The 15,949-nt window shown below is 39.8% G+C and overlaps 2 protein-coding genes across 4 annotated transcripts in view; one reads left to right on the forward strand and one right to left on the reverse strand.

Annotated features, from left to right (window-relative positions):
- Nucleotides 1-15,949, forward strand: part of timm44 (translocase of inner mitochondrial membrane 44 homolog (yeast)) — a 251,283-nt gene that overhangs the window by 66,888 nt on the left and 168,446 nt on the right. The gene's annotated exons all lie outside the window — the stretch shown is intronic.
- Nucleotides 1-15,949, reverse strand: part of fbn2b (fibrillin 2b) — a 71,530-nt gene that overhangs the window by 22,974 nt on the left and 32,607 nt on the right. For both annotated transcript variants that reach the window (XM_072389486.1, XM_072389487.1), the window contains exons 8-20: nucleotides 15,084-15,209; nucleotides 9,826-9,951; nucleotides 5,986-6,138; nucleotides 4,999-5,238; nucleotides 4,722-4,865; nucleotides 4,330-4,449; nucleotides 4,038-4,163; nucleotides 3,830-3,952; nucleotides 2,965-3,240; nucleotides 2,788-2,841; nucleotides 2,556-2,681; nucleotides 1,240-1,365; nucleotides 912-1,031 (exon numbers count right to left, since the gene is read on the reverse strand). In XM_072389486.1, the coding sequence (XP_072245587.1) occupies nucleotides 912-1,031; nucleotides 1,240-1,365; nucleotides 2,556-2,681; nucleotides 2,788-2,841; nucleotides 2,965-3,240; nucleotides 3,830-3,952; nucleotides 4,038-4,163; nucleotides 4,330-4,449; nucleotides 4,722-4,865; nucleotides 4,999-5,238; nucleotides 5,986-6,138; nucleotides 9,826-9,951; nucleotides 15,084-15,209 (1,860 nt within the window). The remainder of the gene's footprint in view (nucleotides 1-911; nucleotides 1,032-1,239; nucleotides 1,366-2,555; nucleotides 2,682-2,787; nucleotides 2,842-2,964; nucleotides 3,241-3,829; nucleotides 3,953-4,037; nucleotides 4,164-4,329; nucleotides 4,450-4,721; nucleotides 4,866-4,998; nucleotides 5,239-5,985; nucleotides 6,139-9,825; nucleotides 9,952-15,083; nucleotides 15,210-15,949) is intronic.

Below are 15,949 nucleotides of genomic sequence, written 5' to 3' on the forward strand. Positions count from 1 at the left end.
GGGAGGCTCACTCCATGCCTTAAAACAAATTGCAAGCTGTAAAAGCATAGTCATAAAAGGAAGACTTGTAATGCCTGTTTGTCATATTTTGACCAAAGCATGTCACAGACATTTCATTAAGTCCTCAGGAAAGTGTGCCAACTTTTGAATAAAAGGTCAAAATATCTCTTGTTTAACTATAGGGACATATTAAACTACAAAAACAATTAACACGCCATCCTGCTTTCTTATAAATGGTTCTTAGATCTTTCTGTTTCCACAGTAAAGCATATGAAAAATGTAACCCTATACTGTTGCATTCCTGATGAACTGAAAGAGTCTTCAGTCAATCTAGTGGCACCTTTTCCTAAAAACCACAAGGCCACCCAAACGTAAGACCACAGTTTACCTTCTCCACCTCCCTCCACTGAGTGATGGGCTCAAAAACATTAAACAGAAATTAACAAAAGAGGATCCTGTAGACCTCTGACGGAGCCAGCTCGAGCAATATATAGGCATATTCTTTTAATGACTCATTTTCCACTGAAGTTAGAATAACATCTGTATTCTGTATTAGCATGCAGCTCTTTCAGAATGATTTCCCAGAAGAAGCAAACTCTCAAACAAATGGAATTTAACTTCAACAGAGAGTATTACATTCCACATGTCATTCTGAATCTGTAGCGAATCTCTTTGAAGAAAAACAATCGTCATGTTAACCAAGGCCATGCATGCAATCATTCATCTAATAAATCAACTGTGTGTATCTGTGAGATCATCTGAGGAGAATATTGCCTCTGGATGGCCCTTGAAAATTTGAACTGTGTCAGTGTTTGTTTATAATTGAGGGGGCTCTTTTACCGTGAAGTCATCATTTTGCACATGCTGTGTTATGGACGCTGCAGCGCTGTGTCAGGTATTTGATGTCTTACCAACGCAGATGGTGTTGGTGGAGTCCAGTTTGCTTCCGTGGGCGCATTCGCAGTTGAAGGACCCAGCCACGTTGCGACATGCTCCGTTAATGCATGGGCTGGACTCGCATTCATTGATATCTGAAGCAAACACACCTGAGGTCAGGGCTGAGAAGCCAATTCAAATTCATCATCACACTCAGTTGTGTGTGTCCTCTCTAAATGGGCCTCCTGCTTACTGGAAACTTAATGTGACCCATCTGGTAACAATGTCACCTTAAAATGACATCAATAGTTAAAAGATTAAACACACGCTGGCAGCACAAACAGTGATTGAGTGAGTGCTCACCTTCACAGGTCTCCGAGACGGGTTTAAAGACAAATCCTTTAGGACAAGAGCATGTGTAGGAGCCCGGAGTGTTTCTGCATAGACCATTGTCACAGAGCAGTCGGTTCACCAGACACTCATTGATGTCTGCGGGCAGGACAGAGAGAATTGGCTGAAGATTACGATCATTGTTTGTTGCAACATTTCAACAGTCTGCAGAGAATTCTACAATCTCACTTCTGAAAACAAGTTGAGACAGTGTGTAAATGTAGATAAAGATTTACAAACTCCTTATATTCTATATCTCACTGAAAATAATATGAAGAAAACATGAAGTGTGATGGTGCTGTGATTAAAATCACTGCAAGTCATTGTCAGTGACAATGACAGTTTGTTGCTGCCAGTTAAGTCAAATGATTCCCTCAAAAGAGTCAAATGCGCTACTGCCGAGTTCATTTAAGATGGACTGAGCTGAAGTGGAAAACTATCCTGTTGTCCGTTTAATCAAAATTAGAATTTTGAAGGCTAAAGAGGACAGTGATCATGCTGTTTGTTATCAGCATCCACGATCATGGGTTACATCATGCGTTTGTGCACATGACATGGATTCCATTAGGATTGATTGTTTTGGCAAGACAATGCCAAACAATGTTCTACTGCCTCTATTACAACACATTTCACAGTTCACAGAGTCTGGATACTAAACTGGCCTGTCTGCAGACCAGACCACCTATTGCAAAGGTCATGATGAAAAACAAAGGGTCAGATGAAATCCTTTAACGAACCATTCAGGTAAACATTAAAAAAAAAAAAAGAATCTAATAGTGTTAAAATATTCCTATTACAGCGTTTTTTGAATGTGATGCTTTCATTGAATTTACTATTTTTACCATAAAGCTAAAACTTTTCGTAGTTTTGATATCTATCTAATTGATATCAATTTGATTAGGGGTTTAAGTGATTTGAAATCTTCACAATCTGCTTTTGTATTGAAGGTTTACACAGCATCCAGGCTTATTTCGGAAACAGGGAAGTTTTTAGAAGTTGAATCATCCTCATCCCTGGCACATCATTGGGAGAGTACTTTGTATTATTTTGAAAGAAACTCTGCATCACAAGGTAGAACAAGGTTGTCAAGCTATAACAGTGTCTAGTCCGTTTGCTGATCCCTCCCTGCTGCCTTGCGTTTCTTGATGCTACATATAGTTACCTCTGTTGAGAACTTTTGGTCACAGTGGTTGTCCAACAGTCTAAAACAGCTACGCGATCATAATTTACAACAAGAACATGGCTAAACTTTGTTAAGTAAGGAAGCTTTAAAATAAACACTGACTCACCAACACAGTTCTTGCCACTCGTGTCAGACTCATAGCCAATGTTACAGATACAGCGGTAGCTTCCTCTGAGGTTCTCACAAATACCATTCTGGCAAATGTCTGGGTCCAAAGCACACTCGTTGATGTCTAGGAAACACCATATATTAATCAGAGTAGAATAGACGATGAGTACATTTTTTTCTCTTTTTACGAACACTGTAGCAACATTAACATTTGTGTAAAATATACTCACCCCGGCCATCAGTTGTGATGCCAATACCACTGCTGCATACACCCTGAAACTCAGCTGGAAGGTACAAAACGAGCAATTTACTCTTTGAGTTAGCGGAAATTCTCTCTCTTTTTTTTCAGTCTTTTATTTTTGCCTTTTTATTTTTACTGATCACATAGCTGTGAACAAAGACGTTACCTGAGTTTCTGGAGGGGCAGGGTTGACATGGCTCTCCGAACCCGTGTTCAGGATTAGCACAGCAGCACTCTGACTTGGTAACTGCGCCTGGGAACGGACGTGAGCATGTACCCATCTTTATGGCACCATAGCAGGTGGTCCTCATATGTGTGTCCACACACACTCTCCCATCTACATCAACAGCCAGGCCTGGAGGGCACTCGCAGCGGAAAGAGCCCTCGGAGTTGATGCAGCGGCCATTCATGCAGATGCCAGGAGTCTGACACTCATCAATGTCTGATGGAGAGAAGGTTGTTGATGTACACGCCACATCACAGGCCAGGGTCAGTTAGTCACATAAGACAATAAAGAAATCAGTACAGTGGAGTTGAAATCCCACTAAAATGTCTGATAAAGATGAAATATGGGAAGCACAAAGACATAAAACATGAATGTTCGTGATAAATTGTCAATAAAAACCAAACGTTAGTGATACAGTTAGCACATTGTGCTTTCCACTGAAACGTTTACGCTAAGTTGAGAAACAACACCAAATGAAAGTGTAAATTACTCTAAGATTCTGTGTTCCACGTGTTATGAAACGACTTCAATGAAATGGCAACTAATCTTAAAACTTCAAGACGAAATCTTTAAACAGAGTCTCATGAATTCACTTATTTCTGAACTGTGCATAAGAGCAATTGGGAAGAGTTTCAAAACGTCTGACTTCTAAAGCAAAACTTGAGCACACATGGTTTGAAAAAAAAAAAAAAAAAAGGATTACAGGATTTCAACACAAAATCTACAAACACTGTTCTGAGACAGCCCGTTTGACTCTCTCTCCAAGGTTTGAAGTGTGTGCTTATACATCATAAATCGCACATACCAGTGCAGTAGCGTCCATTAGGTGCGAGTGCAAAGCCAGACTTGCAGATGCACTTAAAGCTGCCGTCCTCGTTGATGCACATGCCGTTAAGACACATGTTGGTAGTGGCACACTCATCATGATCTGATGAACCGGAGACAAGTTTAGTTAGTTTCATGATGCTGAAGGCTAATGCGCAGTTCATTCTGTCTTTGCGTTTGCTCCTTACCAATGCAGTTCTTTCCATCAGAAGTGAGCTCAAAGCCAGCATTGCAGATGCACTGGAAGCTTCCATCCGTGTTGACACAGCGGCCATTTTGACACATCACTCCATTCACAATACACTCATCAATATCTAAAGAAGAAAAAAAAAGTAATAGGGGCAGTTCATTGATGTTATTGTCTTTGGTTTTAGGAGAAGGTTTTGAGATTGGTTCAGCAACTGTGTGTTTACACAAAGAGTTTCAAAAAATGTTTGATATCATAGGTTTGCTGTAGGTTTATAGCATGAGTAGACGTACCAATACATGCTTGCTTTGTTGGGGTTCCCTGGTATCCCTCGTGGCATTTGCAGTGGTATGATCCTGGTGTGTTTACACAGTCTCCATTGATACATGGGTCACTCACACATTCATCCACATCTATACAAAGAAAACAAGAAGATAAGAACTGACATACCCACATGGAATTAATTAATATAACGATTAGGTGCAAAATGATTCACATTTCTTCAAATTCCTCTTGTCACCATCAACCAATACTTGTACTAAGTTCTTTAAGTTGGCAGAAGATGGCAGTGTAGTGTATGCAATAAAAGGGTGGCCCTGTCACTTCGTCTGCCTGTCTTGTGCACTGACTGAATAACCATATGTGTGCACTTATACAGTACACACCGTGTGAGCATATTTCTTACCAATACACTCCCCGCGGGCATCCTGCTTGTAGCCCATGTTGCACTCGCAGCGGTAGCTTGGAGGTGTTGGTATACAGCGTCCATTCAGACACAGGTTGGTAAAATGTTTGCACATGTCATTAGTTTCGTTTAAGGAAACAATGCCTTAGGAAAAAACAAAACACATAAATACAATTACAAAACAGGATACAAGTTATCAAGATTCAGAGCTCCATCTAAAGTGAGAATTTTGATTTTGAGTCATTTAACAGTCATTCAAATCCACTGAATGGCTCACCTATGTTTTGGTAGTTCCCTCCTCCTCTGTTGCCACCAAAGTTTCCTCCTCCTCCATTGCCACCGTTCCCTCCATTTCCTCCATTCCCTCCATTCCCTCCGTTCCCTCCGTTATCATTGGGTAAACTGGGGAACTTGAATCCATAGTTGCCATTATTGTTTGGGAAGTATTCATTGGGGAAGCTGTGAGGGAGGCCATGTACTTGGGGAACACCCACAATACACAGACGCCTGTGCTCATCTTGAAAAGAAAGAGATGACAGAGAACAAGTAAGCGTGTGTTATGTTTAGTGTGCTTTATTTTGTTATGAGCTTGGAAAAAAAGTAGTTTATGTGGATTATTACAGTCATCCAAAATCAAGCGTATTGAATCAACCAAAACATTTGAGGCTGAATGTATGTATATCTATACACAGTTGTCTAGAATTGAAGAGTTCAGAAAGTTAGGCAAACCGTCATTTTCTCACACATTCACTATTTCTATGTGTGCAAACGTATGTGTCTACACACAGACCTATGACTTATATAGTTTACATAAAAAACTGTGGTTTGCTTAAATTGATGGCCACAATGACTCAAAACACTAACACGCATCTCAGTTTAATGATGAAAGAGGCAGATCTGTAACTGATCAGTATTGGATTACATAGAATCTTGCAAAGCAACATTTTGAAATTTAAGCTTAACAGAAGAGATGATGGGTAATTGAATCTCTTCCATTTGTTTGGATTCCTGAAATCTTGCACCAAGGTTTTTTTTCTCTTTAAATTACTATGTTAAGATTATCGAGACTGTGAAACTTTCTTTTTTTTCTTGTGTCAAAACCAAGTCACAGGCAAGATACAATATTTTGAAGGACTTCGCCTAATTGAAAGGTGGTGTAAGTCAAAAGCCATCCCTTTGTTGTGGTTCAGTTAACATAGTTGTTGTTGTCAACAACTATTATGGAAGATTCGTCTCTTTTGTCTTGTGGATCAGGCGGACTTACCTGACCCCCTGACAGGACACATCTCAGGAATCTGTCCTAAAGCCCAACAGCGCCCTGTGTCACAGCAACACAGCATCTTGGTGTACTGGCCATTCAGCTCTCCAGCGCAGCGGCCATTAGCCAGAGCGGAGTAACAGGTGCCCAAACGCTGATCTGACGGCACATGACATAAATCAACATAATTAGATGACCGGAAAAGCTACAACAGAAGTTTAAATGAAAAAAACAAGTCAAGTTGAAAAAAAAAGCACATTTTCTCTTGATCTTGAATAATGTTTCGAGTTATTGTCAAACTTCTCTGGCACAACATTTAGAAAAAAAGAAGATTGTAAAGTTTACAATGAATGTCAAAGTATGTCACAACATTGATATAAGTGGTATAGTGCAAGAGTTTTTAAATCAAAATTAGATGCTAGCTAATCTTTCATCTGTTTGCCCTTAACTGGCTTTCAGCAGGAGGAGATGCTTTGAGTCTCAGTTTATTACAGGCATCCCCAAAAAAGTTTTCCAGGTCAGGGTCAGTGGGACAGTGAAGGGAGCTGGGGTTCAACAAGCATGTGCAAGGAGTTGATGGGGAGGGAGCCCTGGAGTCTTTGGGTATGTAAAGAACACAGCCATAAAAATAAAAAGACTGTATGGGTATAATTTAAAGTGCATCTAGTGAAAGAGTGGAGGAAAAAGGAGAAGTGAAGGGGGATGGAGGGAGGAGCACAAGTCGATTAACTCACTAATGAGCCAGAAGTCTGGAATTAATCAGTTCCATGTGGAACAATTCTTGCCAATTAGATTGAACATGAGGGGCTGAGCTGTGTCTGGGAGCCATACAGTGCAGTACACACATTTACATGCAAACTAACATTCAGATATACATTCTCATACATATCCACCATCATGTACACAGTCCATAAAAGTGTCTCAGAAGAATGATGAAGCTTGAGGCATGTTGGAGGATAGAGGGAATAAAGAGGGGGAGTCAGTGTGGGTGAGGTGGGGGTTCTGATGGAGATGATGATGACTTAAATTGGATCCAGACTGCTGATTTCTGGCTTGTGTTGCTGCTCCTCTACACAGGCATATGCTTTCATTCGCTTTTACATTCTGACCAAGTGGACAGATCTTCTTTTCTCATGCTTCCATCATGCGACAGCGTATTAGGGTCTGATTACTGTCAACCATCCCCCAACAGGTCCCACTGGGCTACTTCACTACTGAGCAGCAGAACATCTCACAAAACACAGTCCACACAATAAAGCCTCCAGACCAGAACAAACTTCCTGCTCCTAAAACATGAGACCGAGCAAACCAGGAATGAGTCTCTTTTCGTCACTTTATGCTCTGTACACAAAAACACCAAAGAACTCAAAAAGGCGTAATTTAATCAACATGTATTATCAAGCAAAGTAGTTTATTTAGTCTCTCTTTTCATATCCAGGTTTTAGTGTTAGTGTGGCTTTGGTTAGATTGATCGAAAGGCAGAGTGCACACGTCCTGGTTTAGTCTGTCATTTTTTATGATAACTCATCCCTGTCTTTGTCTCCTAACAGTCTGGTCTTGTTTACTTGAAAGTAGGACAGAAAATGTTGTGTCTGGTACCTGTTTTACCTTTCCTAATAGCTCTCTTTTCGTTTAGTTGGCTTCACAAGAGCAACACATGGATAAAACACAAAAAGCGGGATCCAGATGTCAAGAGATAAGAGGAACGTAAGAAAAGGAAAATACCAAACAATAAGACAGGAGAGTGTAGGAATATCCTCGTTACTAGAGATAAAAGTAAAAAAAATAAATAAAAAAAGGAGGTGAAACGTGCACTGATCCACTGTAAACAGCAAGACTCCACTGTAAATCATGAAAATGCTGGCTGAGGGAATAATGTATGCTTTACAAAGAAGAATGATTGGGTGCGAATAGGAGACCTAAAGCGACAGAGAGATATATTACCTCAGGGAAGAGAAAAAAGGCGAAAAAACTAAAAATATGGACAGGCTTAACGACAGACAGATGAGAACTTTGGTTGGAGCGCTGTGACTATTTGCAACTCACACACATCAACACACACATACCCCGGCCAAAGTACTCAAGGCTGCCAGCTATTGTACTAACTTATAGCACATATCTGTCTTATATCTTTTTTCATATGCTCCACCAGTTTGTAAAGGGTGTTGCACTTTCATCCTCATTCCATGTTGTTGGCCCAAAACCTGATTTTACAATTTTTTCCTACTTTATTTGTATATCTTTTCTTCCCTTACTTTGATATTTCACCATGACCAATTCTCCTTATGTGTAAAAACTTCAAGACTAGACTAGACTACATGCTTCAACTAAAGGCAAAAACTCTTGCACATACAGTCTTTGTATATAAATGTGTGCCTGTTTTATTTGGTTTGGGCTAAACACCTAGCTTCAAATGAGGGAAAAATGTATTTCTTCGGCATACAATAACTGTGTACTTTGCACATTCTGATGAAAACCCTTTCTTCATTCTTAACTTGACAAAAATAAATAAATAAAGCAAAACTGAGGTATTTAAAGTAGAGTGATAATGCACATCGCTTTGAAACTGAATGTTTAATTGCAGGAATTCAATATTCAATGCCTACATATTTTTGTCCATGTTGTATATACACATTTCACCTTACTTATTTTTTTTTTTTTTGCTGCTTTTCATGCTAATCGACACAAAAATATCTACATACAACACCTCATCATTGCATTTTGTGAATTACTCATGAAAGGACAAATTGACAAATGTGACAAATTACCCAGTCCAAGTCCCATCCCAGCCAATGATGTTTAACACTTAAAGACCAAGGTCAATTTTTAGAACAGCAACTATTTTAATTGTGGGTGGCAGCGTAGGCCTTTGAGGGTTAAAGTAACTTTACTATGAAATAAATATTTGGACACAGTCACTATTCAATTGCTTTGTTACACATTACAGACTACTTGTTTAAAAAAAGGAAAGGAAATGCTCGAGGTCAGATGAACATCATAGTTTCCATTAAAACAGACACATGAAAAGAACCTTTTTTGGCTGATGACTACTTGAAAAAAAAAGTAGGCTTGACTTGTTTATCAGCATGAATACAAAGTTTTCTATTGTGTGATATTTTACCCAAAGATTACATCCTGATCTGTTTACGCACTTTATGCCACATGTGAGCACATATGATTTGGGCCTCTTTTTGATAAATTCAACCCAGATCCTCTAACACTTTTTCCTAAACAAAACCCATTTGGCAGTCATTTTCCATGGATGTGTGGTGACAAGAAAACTAGCTCAAGTAGAGGAATATCACATTCATTATGTAGGATGGGACTGAGAGGAAAACACATATATTCAGTTAAAGCAAATCCAGACTGCTGAGGCTAATACTAAAGGAAGGTTTATCTGTCCTCCTAAAGCTAAAATGCTAAAATGGACCAAACCTAAGTTGCCCATTCTGGAGCAAGATCCTGAGAAAACATAACATCTGGTTGTGTTTCACTGTAGCTGCTATGAGGAGTCAGGTCTGCAGAAATACATTAACACCTGCTAGTGTTTCAACGGACACGTCAGTGAGGTATGTACTACATGTGAATCAGAGGAACACTAACATTGGACTAGATTAATGTTGTCAATGCCATCAAGTGCGTGCAAGCATGTTGGTCTGCACATGGTGACCACAGGTCTGCAGGCGAGCTTGACACATCACAACTCCACTCACAGGAAGCAGTGATAAAGGGAGGGAAGTTAACAGCCATATGTGAAGATCTTAGCTAGCCAAGGGGTGAATAAATGCACACCGGAGACTAAAACTGATATAAAAAAAAAAAGTTTGTTTTTCCTGTGTGACTCACCCACACATCTGGAACCATCTGTGCTGGAGACGTAGCCTCGTGGACAGGTGCAGACGTAGCTTCCAGCAGTGTTGGTGCATTCTCCTCCGTCACACACGCCAGGAATGGTGCTGCATTCATCAATATCTGAAATGCAGAGTTAGACCATAAACATCTCACTCTATCCCACCTTGGAACAAATCTGTTAATGTTCAAATCTTTAAAGTTTAACTGTTTGGAAAGATTCGGTAGCATGCAGGAAGAGTTTAATAAACCGTTTATAAGCAAACCAAATGGATCAGAGCTGGATTACTTCACTTTTTAGATCAGACAAAGACTCATCAGGCAAACATGTAAATAACAGAAACAATTCAGCTGCTGTAAAGATCAGTGAGGGGAACACAGCAACAGCACTGCCCGGTGAATCAAGTTGACTTCGAGCACAGCAAATTATTAACATTACATACAAAACAAATTTTATCCAAAGGTTACCTGGATCTGAACCATAATCTAATGGGTTCACTCTGCCCATACTCTCCACTAAGTTTAATGAAATTCACCTTGTAAGTTTTTGCATAATCTTGAACAGCAGACAGATAGATAAACACCAGATGTAGGCCCCTTAATTTGGCAGAGAATTAGGACAAATAAGAGACTAGCAATCACTGTATAGTTACTTAATAGTCGTAGGTGTCTTCTGAAAAGGTAAAAACATATAATGTTGGTGTAGGTATGTCAATTCTCATGTAATGTCAGTACTTAGTATTTCGAAGTATACACATAGGTTTTGAAGCAATCTAAAGATGTAATCATTTCTGTAGGTACTGTATTACAGTTAAAAGAAACCATATGTGTGTAATATTAACAGGTTAGATCTACGAGGAGTGAATGAGGTATCACACAGGTTTTGGGTAATAAGCTGACATGATTTAAACCTGCACGGTGTGAGTCAGTAATGTTTCAGATGTCTCCAAGTACTTCAGGACATTACTTGGCAGGGCTCACCTCGGTGTGGTACGCTTTATGACGGCATCAAGTTATATTATTCTAGGATAGGGGCCTCAGTGCTCCATGATGGGGGGGAAACCCAAAGTAAAGTTCCAGAAAGTATTGAGTTTTTACAATGTGTCACGCTTATTCATTTGTAATTACTAAGCCACTGCTGGGCACAATTACAACATTAGTTCAGAGGTGGTGCATATGGTAATGTGGGTGTGCTCTATGTGCTTAGCTGAAAAAGTGAAAAGTGTGTAAGTATTTGTGCCTCTCAGAGGATTGCGAGTATGTAACTTTTATCCATGTTCTGCCTGCGGGTACGTGTCTGCATCTTAGTATGTAGTAACGCCCAGTGTGGGAAGCCAAGAGGCTGTTCTTCCCCTGCTGACTCCTGTCTGACAGCAGTGGCAGAAGGCTGAGGTGAGGCAGTAAAAGCCCAGCCAAATAAACCTTATGTCAGCAGAGGCAACAGCTCACTAGACATTACTCCACACAGACGTAGCGCTCAGGGACTGCCTGTGTGTACAGAAGGAAATGTATGTCACCTGGATAAATGTCATCGAAGCTGCCATGTGTGTATGAGTGTGTGCACATTACATCAGTATGTGAAAAACTTTTCATACAAATCTGTTTCTACTTTTTCATCCAGTCTAAATGCAAATGTCAGTGACTGTGTGTTTGTATCATAAGTGTACGTGAGACGCTGTGAGTGTCAGAGCAACAGGGAGGTCTGTGTGTGTAATGAGAAAGTCTCCCAGATGCTGTAAGTGTGTCTTTGTTCAGCACTAACAGCTGGTTTTGGGCCAAAGCACTGTATTTATAGAAGGAAAATGGAAGGAGAGGCAGAAAAGTAGAAAGAGGAGGAGGGTTTAAAAAAAAAAGAGAGTCTGTTAAGCTTAGTCTGGACGAAAGGGCAGCCGTGAAATCAGGTGCCTCTTTGTGCCAAAAACAATCCGACACCCATGACATCTTAACCGCACTTTATTTTAACTGCTCTAAAATCTCACTAATTTCACTGTGCGAGCTCTCAGAGAGATTGCGCATTAGTTACAGCAGACAGGCATTTCATTGAAAACTTTTCCCAAAGGACCTGGTCTGATTGTTTGTGAGATTTCACTACACATGGGTTTCCTGCAGATCCGTGACCTAAAAAACATGTCACAACTGTACTTTTGTTTGTTCAGCCCTTTGAAAAGAAGGAACTCTTTCTGCCCTCAGGCTGGACAGCTCAAACGCACAAACTGCATATCAAATTGTGATATGTTCAGTTCACTAATTCCCTTTTTTTCCTGAAAACAAATAAATCTTATAACTCAGAACATTAAAAGAAGGAGCTTTCTGAGTCATTTTAATAAAAGTTTCAGGCCAAATGCAGGTCTTGCTGGTACTTCTTAAAGCTGTTTCTTTAAGCCCTGCATGCACTATTATTAGGCAGATGTTAACCCTCTTTCTTTTATTTTTCAACAGATGTAATGCTCTCTGTTAATCCACAAGGTTATTGAACCTTAACCCTGAATATTTCAAGTGAGTAATCTTTAATGATCTTGTACCCTGACTAACAATGGTGCTCCAAATCCTTATGCGATCCGGCTCAGGTTCCTTAATCTGGTGTCCACGAAACATTTGAAAAACCTGTCTTCATGTATAGTTGCTGCAATATTTTTGTGATAATTATTTAGTGCTGATCAGCATCCTTTACCTTGTCCCTGCCTGTGAACACATGTTCTTCTGTGCTTCCCTGTAGGATGTAGTTGAAGAATATATGACGGGGGGGCACTGTGGTATTACGTGTTTCTGGGAGCTTCATGATTAATATGTATGTCAAATCTTTTGCAGTCTATTTATACATGCTTTTTTCTTTTTGAATATACTCCTAACATAGGATTTGATCAGACAGTGAATCTTAAGTTGTTTGTGCAGTCACATGTGTGTACTGAAGTGTGCATGTGCCAAGTGGTGATTGCTGCACAGACTAATGACCAGATCAAGATGTGCCCTTGGATGAAAGCACAAGTATAAATATCCCGATAGCCCAACTACAAATGACTCGTCTCCCTCTGCTCCCAAACTGTGCACTGTGATTTGTTAAATACATGTCTCAAACTTAATGCGCATATAAGGACCATTACCATTTCTTTTTCATTCTCAGGGAGGTAAGTAACTGTCTTTTGTTGTGTTTAGGTTATCTCTCCAACGTTAAGATTATTTTTTGTTTTTGTGACTTTGGCATCTGCCCATGCTGAAGCTAAACTAAAGAATACGTTATACATTTTTTGTAAATTAACTTATACTGTTACATCCTAACAAATGTCTCTGTGGCTGTTTGAGACATGGGGAAGAGGGGTCCTTTACTTGTCCTTTACGCCCCCGGAGCATTAGAGAAAGTCACGCCTCAGTAGTTTAACTATTAGCAGGATGGGTTATATTGACCTGTTTCAGGAAATTAGTCTTCAGTCAATAGTAGCTTTCTCTAAGTTAATGAGAGTTATTGTAGTTATTGTAGGTTTCTGCATCTTAAATGGAAGGACATGTAGCACATCTCTTATCATCATCTTATATATATGCTTTTATAATACAAATCATTTTCAATTCTCTCTACAAATCTCTGAAGTTCAATTAATCATTAGCATCTCCACAATTAGCTGTTTTTTTTCCAACCACACCACAAAGTCATCAGTAGCCAGTTTTTGAATGATAAACGCTTGCGGGACTTCCTGATTGTCAGATTCACAATCTCTCTTCCTGACAGAGAGTCTGTCCTTGGCGTGTGTGTAGCAATTGCTTTGGCCTCTCTAAGCTGAGTTGTACAAGCAGAAACGTCAATCAACAGTCACACCCAAATCTCTTCGAGCAGAGCTCAGCATCTCTGGAAACGCTCATTCTCCACTTACCCGAGGTAGAATTCCCCACAAAACCACAACTGAAACTAGGACTCTGCTGAATTAAGAGAAGTCATCCAATATATTTCCTCCTTTATTCACTGAGACATAAATCCCCCATTGGTTTGTCATGGTAATTGCTTCCCATGAATCTGGAGGAATCTGGACGCCAGTTTCCAGCAAATATAAACAATTGCATGTTTCCTGTATTTGCTGTAGCTCTTTGCCCCGCTACAAGCAAATAAAAGTCAAATTTCGATAATAATCAATGCACAGCTACAGTGATACAACACAGCCGTTGTCTTGTTCAAGAGTATAAATGTCATCTGGCTGACACAGTTTAAGAGCTTTCTGTAATCCTCCCCGAAGACTACGAACATATCAGCCTCGGTCCAACAGACACAACCCCTGCCTTGCTAACTATCAGGCTGTTTAGTTTGGGCATTGTTTAAATTCCATCTAATCAACACACTGTAATGTGAATCTACTCTGCAGAGTGTGCACACGTTTCCATGTGTATGTGCATGCTGATGTTTACATGTCAAGCCTACTTTAACTCTGAACACATCGTCACATTTTAAGTGCCCGTGGAGATTTGTCAGACAGATCCCAGAAAACCCACAGTCGTTATAAAGTGCACAGTCCATGAACGTCTCACCATTAACTCAACAAAATATAAAAATCTGATTTCCCCCCATTCCCCCCCCCTTTAAAGAAGTTTGAACATTACGTTTGATAAGCAAGTTACCGATAGTAGTCTTCTCCTCCAAGCTGTTGGAGTTGTTAAACACCTTAAAAAATCAAGTTGGAGAACTCATAGAGGAAGAAGGATGTGCAAAATTAGGTGAAATGTGTCCTATAGGACAAGTAAAGGACCCCTCTTCCAGCTGCTCTCATACAGGTAAATGTAACAGATAATGCAAAATTACTGCAGTTATGACATCATTTTTAACAGGCCTGACTTGTGAGAATGGTCTTTCAGACATGTTCTACTGCTTCTAGCTTCTGATAAGCACTTGTAGATGACTTTCTACAGTTAGGGTGCATACCTCAAGGGCACCTCTATCATCAGCAGTGACTGTCGGGATCTCCACTGCATGTTTTTCCCTACATTTCCTGCTTTCCCTACTCTGACTGTCAAATGGTAAAAATCCCCCTAAAAAAGTATCTTCAAAGATCAAGCTCATAGTTGGCTGCTTTTATCCACCCTTTCATTATTCATCATTATCATTATCACTCATCATCATACAATTAGACAATGTTATGTAGAGCTGAAAGACATGTTTTTAATAAGATGGCCACAAAACTTTTAGTTGAAACTTTTAATGCAGTTCTTGATTGCTAAAAATTAACTTTGCGTTGAATTAACGGCTCTACTTAGAGTCCTGCTCAAATGAGACTCACCTTCACATTTGTGGCTGGTCTCGCTCTGACGGTGACCAGCGGGGCATTTACATTCATAGGATCCCACAGTGTTGATACAGTTGCCTCCAGAACACAGACCTGGCACTGCCTGGCACTCATCCACATCTAGGAGAAAAAAATTAATGAAATGAATGTGGTGAAGAGATATGGCATCTTTTGTTTTTAATAAAACTAAAAAAGAAATCTCACTGAACTAAAAACATGAAGTATTCATAAGTTAACATTTGTTCAAAGCAGTTTGCGTCAGGCACTTATTCTGTAGCTTTAACACTGTTCTTCATTCACCTCATTTTCTGCGGTGTTGCTTGGCACTGGGTGAGATGTCAAAGACTAGGTCCAGAATAACCAACTGCAGCTCTCAATTCAACAGGAAATGACTTTTTAAATGTACATTTTTCCCTGAATTCAGTGTGAGTCACTTTTACCAGCATCAGGGATAAGTCAGTGGGCAGATTCTTGAGAAAACTGTGGATACTTTGATCCTGTCTCTATTCATATAATGAGGGTTTTTATTCACCTCATCATCGGCCCCTGATCAGGATCCAAGCATTGTGACACAGCAGCTATGTAACCAACAAACATTTTAAGAGCATGCACACACAAAACACACCTCAATGATATATAAAGAAAAGCCAGTTTCTAATAATCTAAAACATTAATATCCTGCTAATTATAAAAAAAAAACTAAAGATACTGTAGAGTAAAAAGATCTCTGCAAATGGCTGAGACAGAAAGAAAGCCTCTCCTTGCCAATATCCTGATGTGGAGCTTGGAGTAGAATCCTTACATTTGGATTCATGGTCATGTGTGCTTTGTACTGCTGCCAGAGAGACGTTGCTCTCGGC

The sequence above is a fragment of the Leuresthes tenuis genome, unplaced genomic scaffold (genome assembly GCF_036924035.1).
Source record: "Leuresthes tenuis unplaced genomic scaffold, fLeuTen1.0.hap1 SCAF_7, whole genome shotgun sequence".
Classification (NCBI taxonomy): domain Eukaryota; kingdom Metazoa; phylum Chordata; class Actinopteri; order Atheriniformes; family Atherinopsidae; genus Leuresthes; species Leuresthes tenuis.